The sequence below is a fragment of the Tenrec ecaudatus genome, chromosome 18 (assembly GCF_050624435.1).
Source record: "Tenrec ecaudatus isolate mTenEca1 chromosome 18, mTenEca1.hap1, whole genome shotgun sequence".
Classification (NCBI taxonomy): Eukaryota; Metazoa; Chordata; class Mammalia; order Afrosoricida; family Tenrecidae; genus Tenrec; species Tenrec ecaudatus.
Window position 1 is genome coordinate 59,997,365 of NC_134547.1, and position 15,849 is coordinate 60,013,213.

Here is a 15,849-nt window from a genome sequence, read left to right on the forward strand (position 1 = left end):
TGGGGTCCTTCCCCTCGTGGTGCAGACACCTAGGCTCCCCCCAGGTCCGTTTCCTCCAGCGCTCCGCTCCGCGCTAGCCTGGCCGCCCCAAGCTCGCCGCCACCAGGTCGGAATAAATACCTTTTCCCTCCCTGGGCCCCAGCACGCGGACACCTCCCTCCCTCGCTCCCTCCCAGCCGGCGGTTCCCTTTCCCGACTCTGGAACTGCAGCCCGGCCGCGACAGCAGGAAGCGAAGCCTTGTTGATGCTGTTCTCTGGCGCGCCGTCCCGCCCTCCGGCGGCGACTCCGGCTCTTCCCGGGTCTGAAGCGCCCCCCTCCGCGCGCGTGCGCAGTGACCCACGAGGGGGCGGGGCTCAGATTCCTGTCAGCGGCGGCGGCGGTAGCGGCGACCGTCAGTTTTCGCTGAGGAGAAGCCCGAAACGGACCCGTTGGCTCTCCCTTCCCTCTCCCCGCCCCGAGCCCCCCTCCTGGCTCGCCAGGAATTAGTCTGCGTGGAGTTTCACCTTCACCTCGCTGCCTGTTCCTTCGGTACTTGGCTCGGTGGAAGTCACTGCCCACGAAGAGGAGGCAGCGGCAGCGGCAACCGCCCTCGCCTCACCGCCCCCGGTTCGGTGCCCGCGATCCCGGAGAGGAGGTGCCGCCGCCACCGCCGCTCCCCCCCTCCCGCTGCCCTCGGGCCGGGCTGGGTCGAGCTGCGATGCCCTCGGACTTCATCTCTTTGCTCAGCGCGGACCTAGACCTGGAATCGCCCAAGTCCCTGTACTCCCGAGGTGAGTCAGGCTGGGGGTTGGGGCGTGGGGGTGGGGAGGGCCGGGGCCCGGGCCGCGCACCGGGTCCCTCAGTCGGGGGCCGAGTGACGACCCCCACCCCGTGGCCGGTGACCCCTTTTTCTGGGGGGGGGGGCGGGCGTCGAGGGGCCCGGGGCAATGGTGGCCAGCGGGAGGAGTGGCGGCCCCTCCCCCGCGGAGCCGCGGACCGCGCGGGGCCCGAATTCCGTCGGCCCCGGGGCTGCGGCACCGCTGCCGCCGAGGGTCTCCGGGCCCGTCTGGCCCCGCCGCCCTCAGCGAGCGGGCCTGCTCGGCCTCCCCCCCCCCCCCTTTCCCTAGACTGGGCCCCGCGCTGGGGCCGTGGCGGTCGGTGCGCGCCGGCGACTGCCCTTCCCGGACCCTCCTCCGCAGCGAAGTTGCCCGACCGCGGGCGCCGTGGCCTGGGGCGGGTTTGGGTCCAGGGTCACCATTTCTCGCCCCCCCCCCCTTCCAGCTTGTTTATGCGCCGGCGTTTTCCCCTCTCCCTCGGCCTAGTCCACTCCCTCCCCGGCTCGGGACGGCCCCGCGCGGCCGGGCGCTCGTCATCTCGGTGCTGGAAAGGACCCGAGTCTTCCTCCGGGCGCACCGCTGTGCCTTTCGCGTTCCTCACTAACCCCCTCCCCCGTCCCTACCTTTTACAAAGTGGGGGTGCTCTCTCTGGAGTCGTTTTATTCCTCTCCTCTCCCTGGGGTACCAGTTCAGGCACGGGCACAGACGCCCTGCCCTTGGAGAATTTTCGCTTCTTCGCTGTTCCAGAGCGGGGAGGGAGGGGGCCTTGGCCGAGAGTCACATCTTCCACAACTCTCTGGGCGAGGGCCTGCAAGGGGATTCCCAGCATCGAAAATATTAACACTTGAGCTGATGGCCGCCGCGGAGGTGAAATTCCTATACTGGACAGCGCAAGAATGTGTCAGAACAGGTTCCCCCGTGCAAGGGGCATCAAACCAAAACCCTCCCACTGCTCTCCACCGCCTTTCAAACCACGGGGGTGTGGGGGCGGGCGGGCACGCGGGAGGTCTAACTAACTGGGTTGTTAACTCTTCAGACATAGGAAAAGCAAAAAGAAGAGAGCTTTGGCATTATAAGCTGTCCCGAGAAGTACAGGTTTTCAAGTTTTGATGTATCCATCCGCTGATTGTCATTGCCTCCCCTCCCACCCTCCCAAAATAAAGGACAGCCGCCGCACATTAATGTTTTTAAATAAGGTAAATCCCAGTGAGATGGTTTCCTCCGAAGGTACTGGGCTTTATAAACTGAACTGACTGTTGAGTTGGTACACAGAGCCCAACTTAGTAACTGTTGGCATTGTTGTGCGGATGACTTTGGTTGGCAGTTACCATCCTGTAGGATTTTATTTTTCTTTTAATCTGAGCAACAGCACTTGAAGTTGTTTGGCAGCATAGTTTAGAGAGTCAAAAGGGAGAGTCAGTGATCAAGAGGTGATTCTGAGAGGAGGACTAATGTTCTACAATTATGTGCTAAAATAGTAGACATGACACCTTTTGGGATGTAATTAATTTCCTATGAAACATACTTTTTGAAAATCTAAGTGTAGTGTAGAAACTCATAGAGAGTAATTCACCCTTTTTCAGCGAATGTATTTACAAATATGGGCTTAATCTCTTAAAAATACATGCCAGTCACATTAAGACATGTATGTTGTTCTTGCTTTTTTAAAAAGAAAAATCAGTATAAAAAAGTACTGAATGCTTTGTGTTTTTTAGAGTCTCTAAGGTTAACAACTATCACAGAATTTTCATTGGACTATTCAGCTGGACTATTGGAAGGTCAGCAAAGTGTCATTTTAAAGAATATTGTGTTAGTATGCAAAGACTTTCTCTGAAACAGAATTAAAATGAGAAAGTGTGTGAAACTTTGCAAACCAACACAATGTATTTTTTTTCCTAAAGAGCCTGATGCTTCTTTTAGAGCAGCTGAATGTTTCTGTGGTTTATTTTATTGCTGGATTTGGTATACTTGATGACTATTTTATCTGCTTTGCGAAGCCTTGAATTAAGGGCGTGTGTGTGTGTGTGTGTGTGTGTGTTTTGGGTATTTTACTTAATCTCAAATCTATAGTTTAGCTTTTTACATGCAAATCAAATGAAGAGGAACAAACATTAAAATCATGAATGTAACTAAAAGGGGAACACCAAACATTTATATTTAGTAGAATTTAGAACTTTTAATATTATGGACACATTAAAATGGCACATTAAGTCTCACAAAAGCCTTGGTGTCATTGCTATAGCATTATTTGTAAGGATGATAACATGTTCAAGGTTAAATCATGTCTAGAATAAAGACTTTTTAGGAAGTCCTAGAAATGTTAAAAGCATATATTTTAAACTGCAAACAGTTACTTTAGAAAATTTTATGTAGTTTTTAGCATATTAAGACAGTGCTCTATTATTTTTATAGCTTTTGAAGTGATTCCATAAATCTCTGAATTTTATAATCTTAGAATTGAACAAGGATAATATCTTTACCATTTTAAAGATGAGTAACTGATGGAAATGAAGTGAGGAGGAAAAAATCACGCAGTAGCAGAAAACATGCATTTTGTGTTTTATCTACTGGAAGGTATATAAGGCTAGTAACCTAAATATTTTGTGGTCCATTTTAAATGGCCATAAATATTTAAATTTCACTGGAATTGAAACTTTTGCCTCCCTCATAGGCAGTTTGGTATAGGAGAGGAGACTGGATGAGAGTTTTTAAATTGAGCTTGCCTTTGAATGCTACTTTGGTTAACTTATTACGTGTGTGACCTTAGGCAACTGATTTTTACCTTTCTAAACTTTAATATCCTTTCTATAAAAATGTTGACAGACTCATATAAGATGTATGAAATACATGGTTAAGTATCTGACTTAATAAATGTTAGGTTTTCCCCCCCTTTGATAACAGTTGTTTAAACTGTGTCTGTTAGAGCATATAAAAGGTTTCCTAGTGAATAAAAAGTCCTGGTGGTATAGTGGATTAGATGTTAGGCTGGGAACGGGTAAGGTCAGCAGTTTGAACCCACCAGCTGCTGCACGGGAGAAAGATGTAGCTTTGTGCTCTGGTAAAGATTGACAGCCTCAAAAATCCACGGGGGCAGTTCTACTCTGTCCTATAGTTCGCTATGAGTTGGAAGCTACTCGATGGCAATAAGTTTGGTTTTGTAGTTTGGAGTTAATGATTGTATTTAAAAGAAACCACTTTGGAAACTGACTGTGATAGCAATTGTAGAATTCTACTTGACATGACTGAAATATGAAATGATATATGTATTAATCCTCAAGTAATATTTAAATAAATAAAAGGATCCCATATTTGCATGAAAATAAGATATTTGTAAGTATAATTTGAATTGAGAACTTTTTAAAGGTCTTTCTTAGTGAAAAATGTTTTCTTTTATTCATACTGTGACCATGCTATGGAGTCAGTCATACTTATTTTACAAATCCACTTATTTTCTGGGAAACAAACCAGAAAGTACAATCTTAAAGATTATCAAGCAGGAGGAAAATATGTAAAAAAATTAATTAATACAATATATAAAATTATACTTATACTTATCAAGTGTGTCATTTCTGTTAATATTATTATAAGAAACATGCTTCTATAATTAAGCATTTACTATAAACCAACCTGTTTATACTTTTTAATCTTTTAGTATGGATATACTGAAGGATATACAGAAGTAGAATAGAATAATGTATCTCCAAGTAACTATCTATCACCAGTCTCTAACACTTAATCAATGTATGGCTAGTTTTGTGTCTTTTATCATTGCCATTACCCTAAACAAGGAGCTCTGGTGCCATGATAGGGTAAGCATTAGACTGCTAACCGCAGGATTGGTAGTACAAAACCACTACCCCCTCTGCAGGAAGAAGATGAAGCTTCCTACCTATTCCTGTAAAGAGTTAAAGCCTAGGAAACCCTATTTAAGGTTCCTATGGGTAGGAATGGACTTGGACTTGATGGCAGTGGTGGTGGGTCCTATTCTAAACTGGATTATTTTAAAAGAAATACCAGACGTATTTCATATGTAAATTCTTCTGTATTATTTCTTAAATTACTTTTAAAAATACTCTTTTATTCCAGAAAGCATACAGTCTAGTTTATTTCAGGAAAGGCTCTTATTTCTGGCCTGCCCTCTATTGAAGACTGTGTGTGTGTGTATTTTATATGTATTGCTTTTAGTATATACTGTACTCTGTAATCTGTTAACATTTCAATTCATGAGACCACATTTGGGTTTAAGTCCTTGTTCTGACATTTACTTGTGTGTGGCCTTGGCCTTATCATTTGAATATTGTGCTTCATTTTTCTCATCTTTAAGTGAAGACAATAATAGTATATCAGATTATTTGAAGGAAGACCCTTAAAAAAATGAATGGCACAGTGGCTACAACAGTGGACTCAAACATAACAGTTGTGAGGATGGCATAGGACTAGGTAGTGTTTTCTGTTGTACATAGGGTCACTCTGAGTCAGAACAGATCTAACAACAACATTAATTTTCTATCGTTACTACACTCCCATTTTACAAATTAGAAAAGTCAGGCATAGTAACTCTCAGTAATTATAAACAACTGATTAGTGGAATAGCCCAGATCTCAAACCCAAGTAGTCTTATTTTAGAGTCTGTAATCATAAGCACTCTACTATAATACTGCCTAGTAATAAAAGGATTGTCTAGTAATATTTATGTATACATGCTTTTCATCAGTAGTTTAGATTTCCATTTAATTAAGAAATTAACTCATAATGAGGGAATTTTAGTAATTACACTTTTTTTACTAGAACATACTTGTACACTTTGCATATTTTATGTTCTGTTAGGAAAGTGAAGTTGGAAAACTGTCAGTTGGTTATTACTAAGATTTAGAGGTAGATTCAAAATATCTTAACTATTTAACTAAGTTTGCATTTACCTTAATCATTTATAATTTTTGCTGCTACTATCTTTAATGTAGAGATTGCTTGATAATGGTAAAAAGTGTCTAGCTATTTAATAGGACAGTAATAGGACCATTTAAGACCCTATAATTTACATGTAAAACCCTTTGGAAGAGCCAAACAAAAGAAACTCATTGCCATCTTTTCAATCCTGAATCATTGCTACTCAGTAGAACAGAGTAGATTGTTCCCTAGGACTTCAGAAACTGTAAATCTTTAGAGCAAGTAGCCTCATCTTTCTCCTCATTGGAAGATGGAAATATAAATGATTATGTTGCAAGTAAATAAAAATTTTGCATTAATAAAATCTTGGACAGATACATCCTACAGGATATCATTTTTTTGTTTCCATTGTTTTCCTCGACCTTCTTAAAAGAACATGGTATGTATGTATATATTTTAAAAATATGTAGTTAAGGGGGTTCAAATTAGAGGTCTATGTTTCTTTGAGGGTCTGGGGATAAAGTTCAAGTACAGAGACAAATGAAAAATATTCATTTTGACCTAATTTTCATTTGTTTCTTAAAGAACTAAGGTAAAAATGAAACTAAATGAAAATAGATCAGATTAAAAAGTAATTCTAGAAATACAGAGGTGTAAGATAAAAAGTCTCAGAGAAGTTGGAATATATGAAGAAGAATGTGGCATCAGGATTAGAGGGTTATTAAAAATCTTTGGTAAGAAGACAGTCTTGCTTGCTGAAAGTAAGGAGGACTTTGGAGCACTTGCTGGTGAAGATAAGAAATTGCAACCTTCAGTATGAATTAAAACTCAATGTGAAGACAACAACAATCCTCACAACCTGGCCTAATAGATAACATCATGAAAAATGGAGAAAATACGAAGTTATCAAGGATTTCATACTTCTTGGATCCACAATCCATGCTACTAGAAATAGCAATCAAGAGAGCAAAAGACTCATTTCAGGGGTAAATCTGCTACACAAGACTTCTCTAAAGTAATGTGAAAAGCAAGGATGTTACTTTGAGGATGAAGGTGTGCCTTTTCAAGCTGTGGTATTTTCAATTGCTTCATATGCATGTGAAAATTGGACTTTGAATAAGAAAGACAGAAGAATCAATGCATTTAAACTGTGGTGCTGGTGAAGAATATTGAAAGGGTACTGTTAAAAGGACAAACCGATTGATCTTGTAAGAAGTATGACCAGACTGCTTCTTAGAGGTAAGAATGGGGAGCCTTCATCTCATATACTTTGGATATATTATCAGGAGAGACCAGTGTCTGGAGAAGGACCATCATGCTTGGTAAAGTGGAGGGATAATGAAAAAGAAAGCCCTCGATGAGATGAGATGGGTTGACACCGTCCGTGGCTACATCAGTGGGCTCAGGCATAGGAACAATTGTGAGGATGACACCAAGTACCTGGCAGTGTTTTGTGGCTGCAATAATGGGCTCAAACATAACAAATGTAAGGATGGTACAGACCTGGCAGTGTTTCGTTCTACTGTATATAGGGTCGCTGTGGGTCAGAACCAACTTTATGACACCTACCAACAACAAGATCAAAAAGTAGAGATTGACAGGTAGGCAAGATGGCACCACTTGAGTTACTGAACCTCTTCTCCATCCAGGCTGCTGACCTACCCCAGATCCCCAGCAATTTTTCAGCAAAGTCAGATTTCCACTTTTGGGAGCAACAAACCTGATTGGCTGAAAGTTGGACTGATCTTGGACACCACAGCCTTCCTGTAGGTGTAGCTCATCAAGGAACGTAATGAAGATGCCATATTTAGAGTATAAAAGAAGAAATGGGTTGGGATAAACTATTGAAATACTGATATAGTATACTTACCTGGCAGGAGAGACACCATGATTACAAAGGTGGTTTTCCCAGGGCGACGCTCATCCATTGCACTCTGGATGTGCTGACCCCTGCGATTTCCCCAAATGTGGGAAACGCGACTGCATAATTTGTGGTAGTGGGGGTCTGCGCTTGCATTCTCCCCTGATAAAAAACAAACAAAGAAGCGAAATACTGATATAGTATGCTCCATGTAGTGATTGCAAGAATTCTTCTGGATTCACCAAGCTTTTGAATGTAAAGGAGAGAGAGAACAGTTGTATGTGAGTTTATATTATCAGCATTTGTATGTTGCATCATTAAGTGACAAATATACTTCTGTATTCATGAAAAAAGAAAAAAAGGTAGAAAATCAGATAATAAAGGAAAAATAAAGATATAAGCAAATTGTAAAAGACTGAGAAAAACACTAGATTAAAAATTTTTCAAAAATAATTTCAAGCATAAATTAAGATATTACATGATGTATCACATTAAAAACCAGGTTTAATAAGAGCTACATGTCAATATGATGTTATCCTGATGTGAATTAACCATTTATGACGGGAAGATTTTAGCTTTATTTATTTATTTTAAACATTTTATTAGGGGCTCATCCACCTCTTATTACAATCCATACATATACATACATCAATTGTATAAAGTACATCTGTACATTCTTTGCCCTAATCATTTTTTTCTTTTTTACATTTGATGGAAGATTTTAAAAGAAAGATTTATGAGTTAGAAGTAAGTGGACTTTAACTCCTACCAATCTGTTTAATAATGGCACTATGATTAACTATACTTTATAGTTTACAGTGAAGATCCTAACAATAGCAGTGCTATATTGACTTTGTGAAGTATTTCCAACTTGCTATTAGGCCTGATTTATTATTATTATATGTAGAGTCCCCATGTTAGTAAAGTTAGACCATTGACTCTGATTAAATACATCATTGATATCACACACAGTAAAATTTTATTTAAGATCGTCTAACAATAGTTACAAGAGCACATTGACAGGCAACTGCCAGAACTTCAGGCCAATTCAGAAGAGGACATGAACAAGGGATATCATTGCTAATGTTAAATGGATTTTGAGAAGAATGGGGATTCCAGAACACTTCATGATATATATTCAGAACTTGTATATTGATGAAGAGGCAGTCATTCTAACAACATGGTTTAAAACCAGGAAAGGTGCATCAGGGTTGTATCCTATCACCACACATGTTTGATCTATGTGTTGAACAAGTCATCAGAGAAGCGGATTATATGAAGAAGAGTACAGCATCAGGATTGGAGGAAGGCTTATTATCAGCCTGTGGTATGCAGATGACACAACCTTACATGCTGATAATGAGGAATTGAAGCCTTTGCTGATAAAAATAAAAGATGGTAGCCTTCATTATGGGTTATACTGCAATGTATGGAAGATCTAAATCCTCACAAATGGACTAATATTTAGCATGATAAATGGAGAAAAGATTGAAGTTGTCAAGGATTTTTTGACTTGCTTGGATCTACAATCAATACTTATGGAAGCAGCAGTCAAGAGATCAAAAGACGTATTGCTTGGGTAAATCTGCTGCACAAGACCTCTTTATTTAGAGTATTGAAGAGTAAGACTATTTCTTTGAGGACTAAGGTATGCACGTGACCCAAACCATGGTATTCAACCATGGTATTGGATCTTATGCATGTGATAGTTGGACATAGAATAAGGAATAGATGCATTTAAATTGTGCTGAAGAAGAATTTTGAAAGTACTCTGGGATGTTAAAAGACAAATTGATCTGTAACTGGAAGAAGTCCAGAGTGCTCCTTAGAAACAAGAATAGCAAGACTTCATCTTGTATACTTTGGACATATTGTCAAGAGAGACCACTCCCTGGAGAAGGACATTATGTTTGGTAAAAGTGGAGGGGTGGCAAAAAAAAAGGAAGGCCCTGAATGAGATAGATTGTCACAGTGGCTGTATCATTGAGCTTAGCCATTGGAACAATTGTGAGGATGGTGTAGGACCTCATTGTGTTTTGCCTAAGATACACTATGGGTTGTAGCTTACTCGATGGCATCTAACAACATCAGTAGAAAGAATGAAAACAAGTAGACACTAAGTATAACCTTTTGGATTCTTTTTCTTGTTTAGTATCTATAAGTCTTTATTAGCCGTACCAAATAAACTAACAATATTATGGAAGTCATGAAGTTCATGACATTATGTGTCATCCTACTTTCTGCCTCTAGGGGTCACCTCCTGTTGCATCTCTTAATGAACTCTGCTTACATGATTTGTTCCTCAGTACAGTATTTTCTGTCATCAGAGGATAGAAATTCAGATTCAAATCAGATATTTTTGCCCTGAAATTCACCCTTGACACCACTTCAAGTATTTCAGGAGCCCCCCCAAAAGTTGAACGAGGTAGTGTAGAAAAGCAATACTAGTATTATATATAGAAATAGTCACCATTTTTAAGAAAAAGTTGTCATATCAGGATGTATTTTGTTATGAGTAAGCAGGTAATGAGAAAAAAACAGAAGATCAAATTAATATTTGAGAGATCAGTTGGGCCTTGTTATACAGTGAGGCTTCAAAAAGTTTGTGGAAAATTGAGTGGAATGATCGTGTAATCTTTCTACAAATCCTTTGAAAGCCCCCTTATCTAGTAATGTGTAGTATCTTAATTTAATTTTTTAGATAATTTTATTAGGGGCTCTGAGGTGAAAATCATTATTGAATAGAAATGTTTCATTTTAACTTGTTATTGTCCTGCTATTGTTAAGATTTTAGGTTACGTAAAAGAGATTCATGTTTCTTATATTTGCCTTTATAAAACTAAAGAGTACATATGGGAGCTGGAGGCACAGGGAATCCAGTGTGGATGATACCTTCAGGAACAGGGGAGTGAGGGGCGATGCTGGGAGAGTAGAGGGTGAGTGGGTTGGAAAGGGGGAACCGATTACAAGGATCCATATGTGACCTCCTCCCTGGGAGATGGACGGCAGAGAAGGGGGAGAAGGGAGACTCCGGATAGGGCAAGATATGACCAAAAAAAAAAAGAGGACCTGATGCAAAGGGCTTAAGTGGAGAGCAAATGCTTTGAAAATGATTAGGGCAAAGAATGTACGGATGTGCTTTATACAATTGATGTATGTATATGTATGGATTGTGATAAGAGTTGTATGAGCCCCCAATAAAATGTTTAAAAAAATTATCAAGGGTTGATTAGGGAGAGGGTAGTGGGGAGGGAGGGGGAAATGAGCTGATATTAAGAGCTCAAGCAGAAAGCAAATGTTTTGAGAATGATGATGGCAACAAATGTATAAATGTGCTTTACACAATTGATGTATGTATAGATTGTGATAAGAGTTGTATGAACCCCTAATAAAACGATTTTAAAAAGAAAAAAAAAGCAAACTAAAGAGTAATTATTAACAGGTATTTGCTTGAAAAGACAGGCTTTTATACATTAAATATACATAATGGGTTTAGCTTTGGAATATAATTAAAAGCTTTTGTGGTGATAGAGGTTCCATATTTTACATGATTTGAACCGAAGATGTGTTACATGATATTTTAGTTACTGTTATTCTTTTGAAAAATAAATCTTTTATTTATAATATTTACTTGATAAATAAGAGATGATCATTACTATTGCCCTGCATAAGTGAATTACTTCTTTCTTATCCAGAAAACATTGTGTTAGTCCTTTACTATTTTTGGTACTTGGTTTTGAATTTAAGACGAGAACAGAACAATTTCTAATAGAGAGGTTATTTTTTTTTTGAGTTAGGTTATTAATACTCTTGCTGTTATTGCCATTTTGTAAATTCTGATTCATAGCATTCCTACAGGGCAGGGTTGAAATTGCCCATTTTGAATTGAGATTTTAAATCATTTATGAAAGTGGACAGCCACATCTTTCCTGCTGGTGGGTTCAAACTATGGACCTTGTGGTTAGCAGCTCATAAGATAGATCACTATGCCACTAGGACTCCTTAAATTGATTATGCTTATTAAAAATATTTATGTTTCAAGCAGTATTTGTAGGACATGTTAGTAAAAAACGTATTGTTAGTTGAGAGGAAAAAATAATGAAACCAATGTTAGTAATAATAGAAAAAAATTGAACGTCAGTCACGTGTCATGTAATTTATGTACTATGCATTTCATAGATATTTTCACATTTAGTCTTCAAAACAAAACAAAAAACCTGCTGTGATATTGTACCATTAATCATATATCATAAATGAGTGAACTGAGATATAAAGATACTGATTAATTTTCTTGAGGTCACCCAATTAGCAGAGGCTAGAATTTTATCCTTCATCAATTGACTTCAGAGTTGAGTTTATGTTCCTTGAAGTACAAATATTTGATAAGTAATAGATACATTTTGGGGCCTACTAACATTAGACACTGTTCAAATTGTGTAAAAAGGAGTACTTTGTATGCAATTTTAAAAAAGTTTTATTGACACTTCATCCACATGTCATACAATTCAGTAATTTAGTCATATTAAGAAGAGTTGTACAGTCATTACCACAATCAATTCCAGAACATTTTCTTCTTCCTAGTACTCATTGTTATTCATGTAATTATTTTTTATTCTAATTGTGGCAAAAATATACACAGCATTCTCCAATTCCACAATTTTTACATGTATAATTCAGTGTCATTGATGATATTCTTTGTGTTGTACAAACATTATTGATACCCTTTTACAAATTTTTTCCACCACCATTAACATAAACTCAGTGCCCTCTAAGTAAAAACTTTTCCTCCTTCACCATGGTAACCATTAATCAAGTTTGGTTTCTCTTCTTTTTAAGTATCATATATACTCGAGTATAAATCGACCCGAATAGCAGCTGAGGAACCTAATTTTACCACAGAAACTGCATTAAAAATATGCTGACAAACTCTGCTTATACTCGAGTATATACAGTAGTTTTCTAGATATAATATTCATATAGCATATACTTATATAGTTAAATCACTTTAAAAAAAAGTATATACATCATTACAATCAGTTCTAATGCTCCCTCTCCCCTCCTGTACTCATTGTTTGCTCCTTGAATCCCCAAAGTCCCTCTTCCTCTCCATTCCCCATATCCCTGTTAAACCATTTCATCAGTTGTTGTCTCTGAAGCTACTCCTTTTGTGCTTCATATACTGGGAAAACTAACAATTAAACAAAACCAGCAAGAAGAAAATAATAATAATATAAAGATAAAAATAAAGAATAAGAAAGAAAAAAACCACCATCAATATTTGAAAAGCCAGAGAAGAAATTTTTATCATGGAACAAGTGAGAAATATTTGAGCCTAGAGGAAATTTAGGTTGGGTGAAGAGGGAGTTCAACTGACCAGGTATCATATTACACCATGGTTTGATCCATCATAATCAAGTTTATAATAATCTCTGTCTCTTGGTAAAGCTTTTCAAGTCCTTTGCCTGTAGCTAAGGGTTATCTGCCAGAGGTTTAGATAGTCTGCAGGTCAGTTGGATTATGAGCTCCAGTGTCCTCCATAGCCTTCTACAAATTAGGTATTCAAGCTTTAAGCTCTGATGGTTTTCCCTTCATCACATCTGGATTTTATTACCGTCATCTTAGGATCACAGAGGCTGGTGTGCTTCTTCAACGTGGACTTGGTTGACTCCTCACTTAGATGGCTGCTTGCTTAATGTGTACAATTCTTTAGCTAAGCATTTTCTATAAATTAATGAGGGAACTTCTATGAGCTGTATATAGAAACCAGTAAAGAATATGATGATAAGCCTTATGGAGAACATTTTTGCACTAAGAATTAAGAAAGCATTGCCTGGTTTTGGTGTATCTTCAGGATTTAGCTGAGCCAATTGACTGATCAAACCACTTATGTCTTGCCTCATAATAGGATTCAGAAGTGAAAAGTCAGGGAAAGATAAGTAGAAGGTACCACCTAAAATTACTTTGGAAATGGAGATGCTATGGGTCTCTTGGTTTCTTTGGCAGGTTTTCTGTTAGTAATGATGTTAACTGCCACTTAGTTCTTCCTCGTGTGTTTCAGAGCTAAATTTTGATAAGAGCAGAGCAACAGACAAAAAAAATCAACAACAGAGAAACCACCAAGCCAAACTCACTGCCAAAAAGTCAATTCTAACGCCCAGCAACCTATAGGACAGGATAGAATTGCCCTTGTGTATTTCCAGGTTTGTGACTCTTTAGAGGAGTAGAAAGCTTCTTTCTCCTCTGGAGTAGCTGGTGGTTTTGAATTGCTGGCCTTGCAGTTAGCAGCTCAGCATGTAAGCAGTTACAAAAAAGGAGCCTCAGGAGTTTGTTCTGTTTCCTCTTGTGGGTGGTCCTTATTTCCTGAACATCTTGAGACTTCTGTTATGAAGTAGAAGATATTTAGTCATGAGACACCTTATATAAAATACCACATAAGCACTCCTTTTCTTTAGCAGAGGTATATTATCGGCTTTGCCTACTTAAGAATTATAGGACAAAATAACAAGTAATCTTATAGGGCTTTGAAAACTGTACAATGCTATATGAATAGTGATAGTTTGTATTCTGTTGGCTTCTGTTGAGTTGACTGCTGACTCGTGACGAATTCATGTACAACAAAACGATGCCTGGTTATGTGCCATCTCCAACATCAGTTGCCAATCAGATGGTTGTGATATATAGTTTTCAATGACTGGTTTTCAAAAGTGAATTGAAAGCCCTTTCTTACCCTGGAAGTTCCTCTGACATTTGTTCAGCATAATACCAACATGCAACCCTCCACTGACAAATGTTGTTGTTAGCTTCCATTGAGTCAGTTTTGACCCGTAGGGATCCTGTGCATAAAAGAGTAAAATACTGCCTAGTCCTATGCCATCCTCACAATTGTTCCTATGCTTGAGGCTGTTGTTGCTGCCTCTCTACCAAACATGATGTCCTCCAGGGACTGGTCTCTCCTTGACAACGTATCCAAAGTATGTGAGGCAAAGTCTCACCATCCTTGACTCTAAGGAGCAACTCTGGCTGTACCTCTTCTAAGACAGATTGGTTTGTCCTTTTAGCAGCTCTTGGTGCTTTCGATATAGTCCTGCATCACACTTCAAATGTAATGATTCTTCCTTATTTCATGTCCAATTTTCGTATGCGTATGATCCAATGGAGAACATTATGGCTTAGATCAGTGGTTCGCAACCTTCCTAATGTTGTGACCCTTTAATACAGTTCCTCATGTTGTGGTGACCCCCCCGAACCATAAAATTATTTTAGTTGCTACTTCATAACTTTAATTTTGCTACTGTTATGAATCATAATGCCAATATCTGATATGCAGGATGTGTTTTCATTGTTATAAATTGAACATAATTAAAAGTGATTCATCACAAAAAACAATATGTGATTATATATTGTGAAATATTAATTTTTAATTAAAAATAAATGAAATTTTGTCTTGAAGCATGATGTCGCATGGGTAACAGTCTTCATGGCTGAGTCCTTGTATGTGGACGGATCTGCATGTGGGTGGACCTGCTTAGAAACGGATAGGGGAGTGGTGTCTCAGTTCCTAATGTTTTTTCCCTATGGTCTTAGGCGACCCCTGTGAAAGGGTCATTCAACCCCCAAAGGGTGTTAGATTAAGTGTAACTTAGTTGACAGAGAAACATCCTAATGCCCATTAGCACATAGGGCCTTGTGTATTTTAAATCTCCACTTTTCATTGTCCCCCCCTTTTAAGTGTTGCCCTACCATATCTCCATTATGATTCTCTACGTTTGCTTGTTGGTGCTAGTATTTCTTATATTCTTTACCTTTCATTCTCTCAAAATTTTGTCTTTTTAAATACAGCTAATCTTTTTAGAAGTATATCCTTTTAGAATATTAGATATGTTTTTAGGATGTTCTTAACATTTGTGTAATCATCATAGTCAAGATAAAGAATATTTCAAGTACTTAAATAAAGTTCCCATTTGCTCCTTTGTTCCATTTGCTCTAGCCCCTATGCATCTACAATGGGCTAATCTTAGTGTCTATGGATATGGATTTAACCAACCTCAGATTGAAAATAATCTAGGAAAAGATTAAGTGGTCAGAGTAATCCTTCAAAGACAAAGAGGGAATGGAAACAGCAATTATATTGCACTAAAAAATCTAGAGCTGTGCATTGGATATATGCAAAGACTACAGCATTTTATATAAGGGACCTAAACATCTGCAGATATCCAAGCCCTTGGAGCATGCAACCAATTTCTCTGATATTGAGGATGACTGTACTGATCTGATTATTTTTTCTA

The 15,849-nt window shown here is 39.0% G+C and overlaps 1 protein-coding gene and 1 non-coding gene across 2 annotated transcripts in view; both read left to right on the forward strand.

Annotated features, from left to right (window-relative positions):
• The first annotated feature begins 368 nt into the window (after nucleotides 1-368).
• Nucleotides 369-15,849, forward strand: part of NFAT5 (nuclear factor of activated T cells 5) — a 149,152-nt gene continuing 133,671 nt past the window's right edge. Inside the window, exon 1 of the mRNA XM_075536980.1 lies at nucleotides 369-771. Within this exon, the coding sequence (XP_075393095.1) occupies nucleotides 699-771 (73 nt within the window). The 5' untranslated portion in view covers nucleotides 369-698. The remainder of the gene's footprint in view (nucleotides 772-15,849) is intronic.
• Nucleotides 7,566-7,729, forward strand: LOC142432955 (U1 spliceosomal RNA). The gene has a single exon (XR_012781030.1). It is a non-coding gene; the product is annotated as a U1 spliceosomal RNA (small nuclear RNA).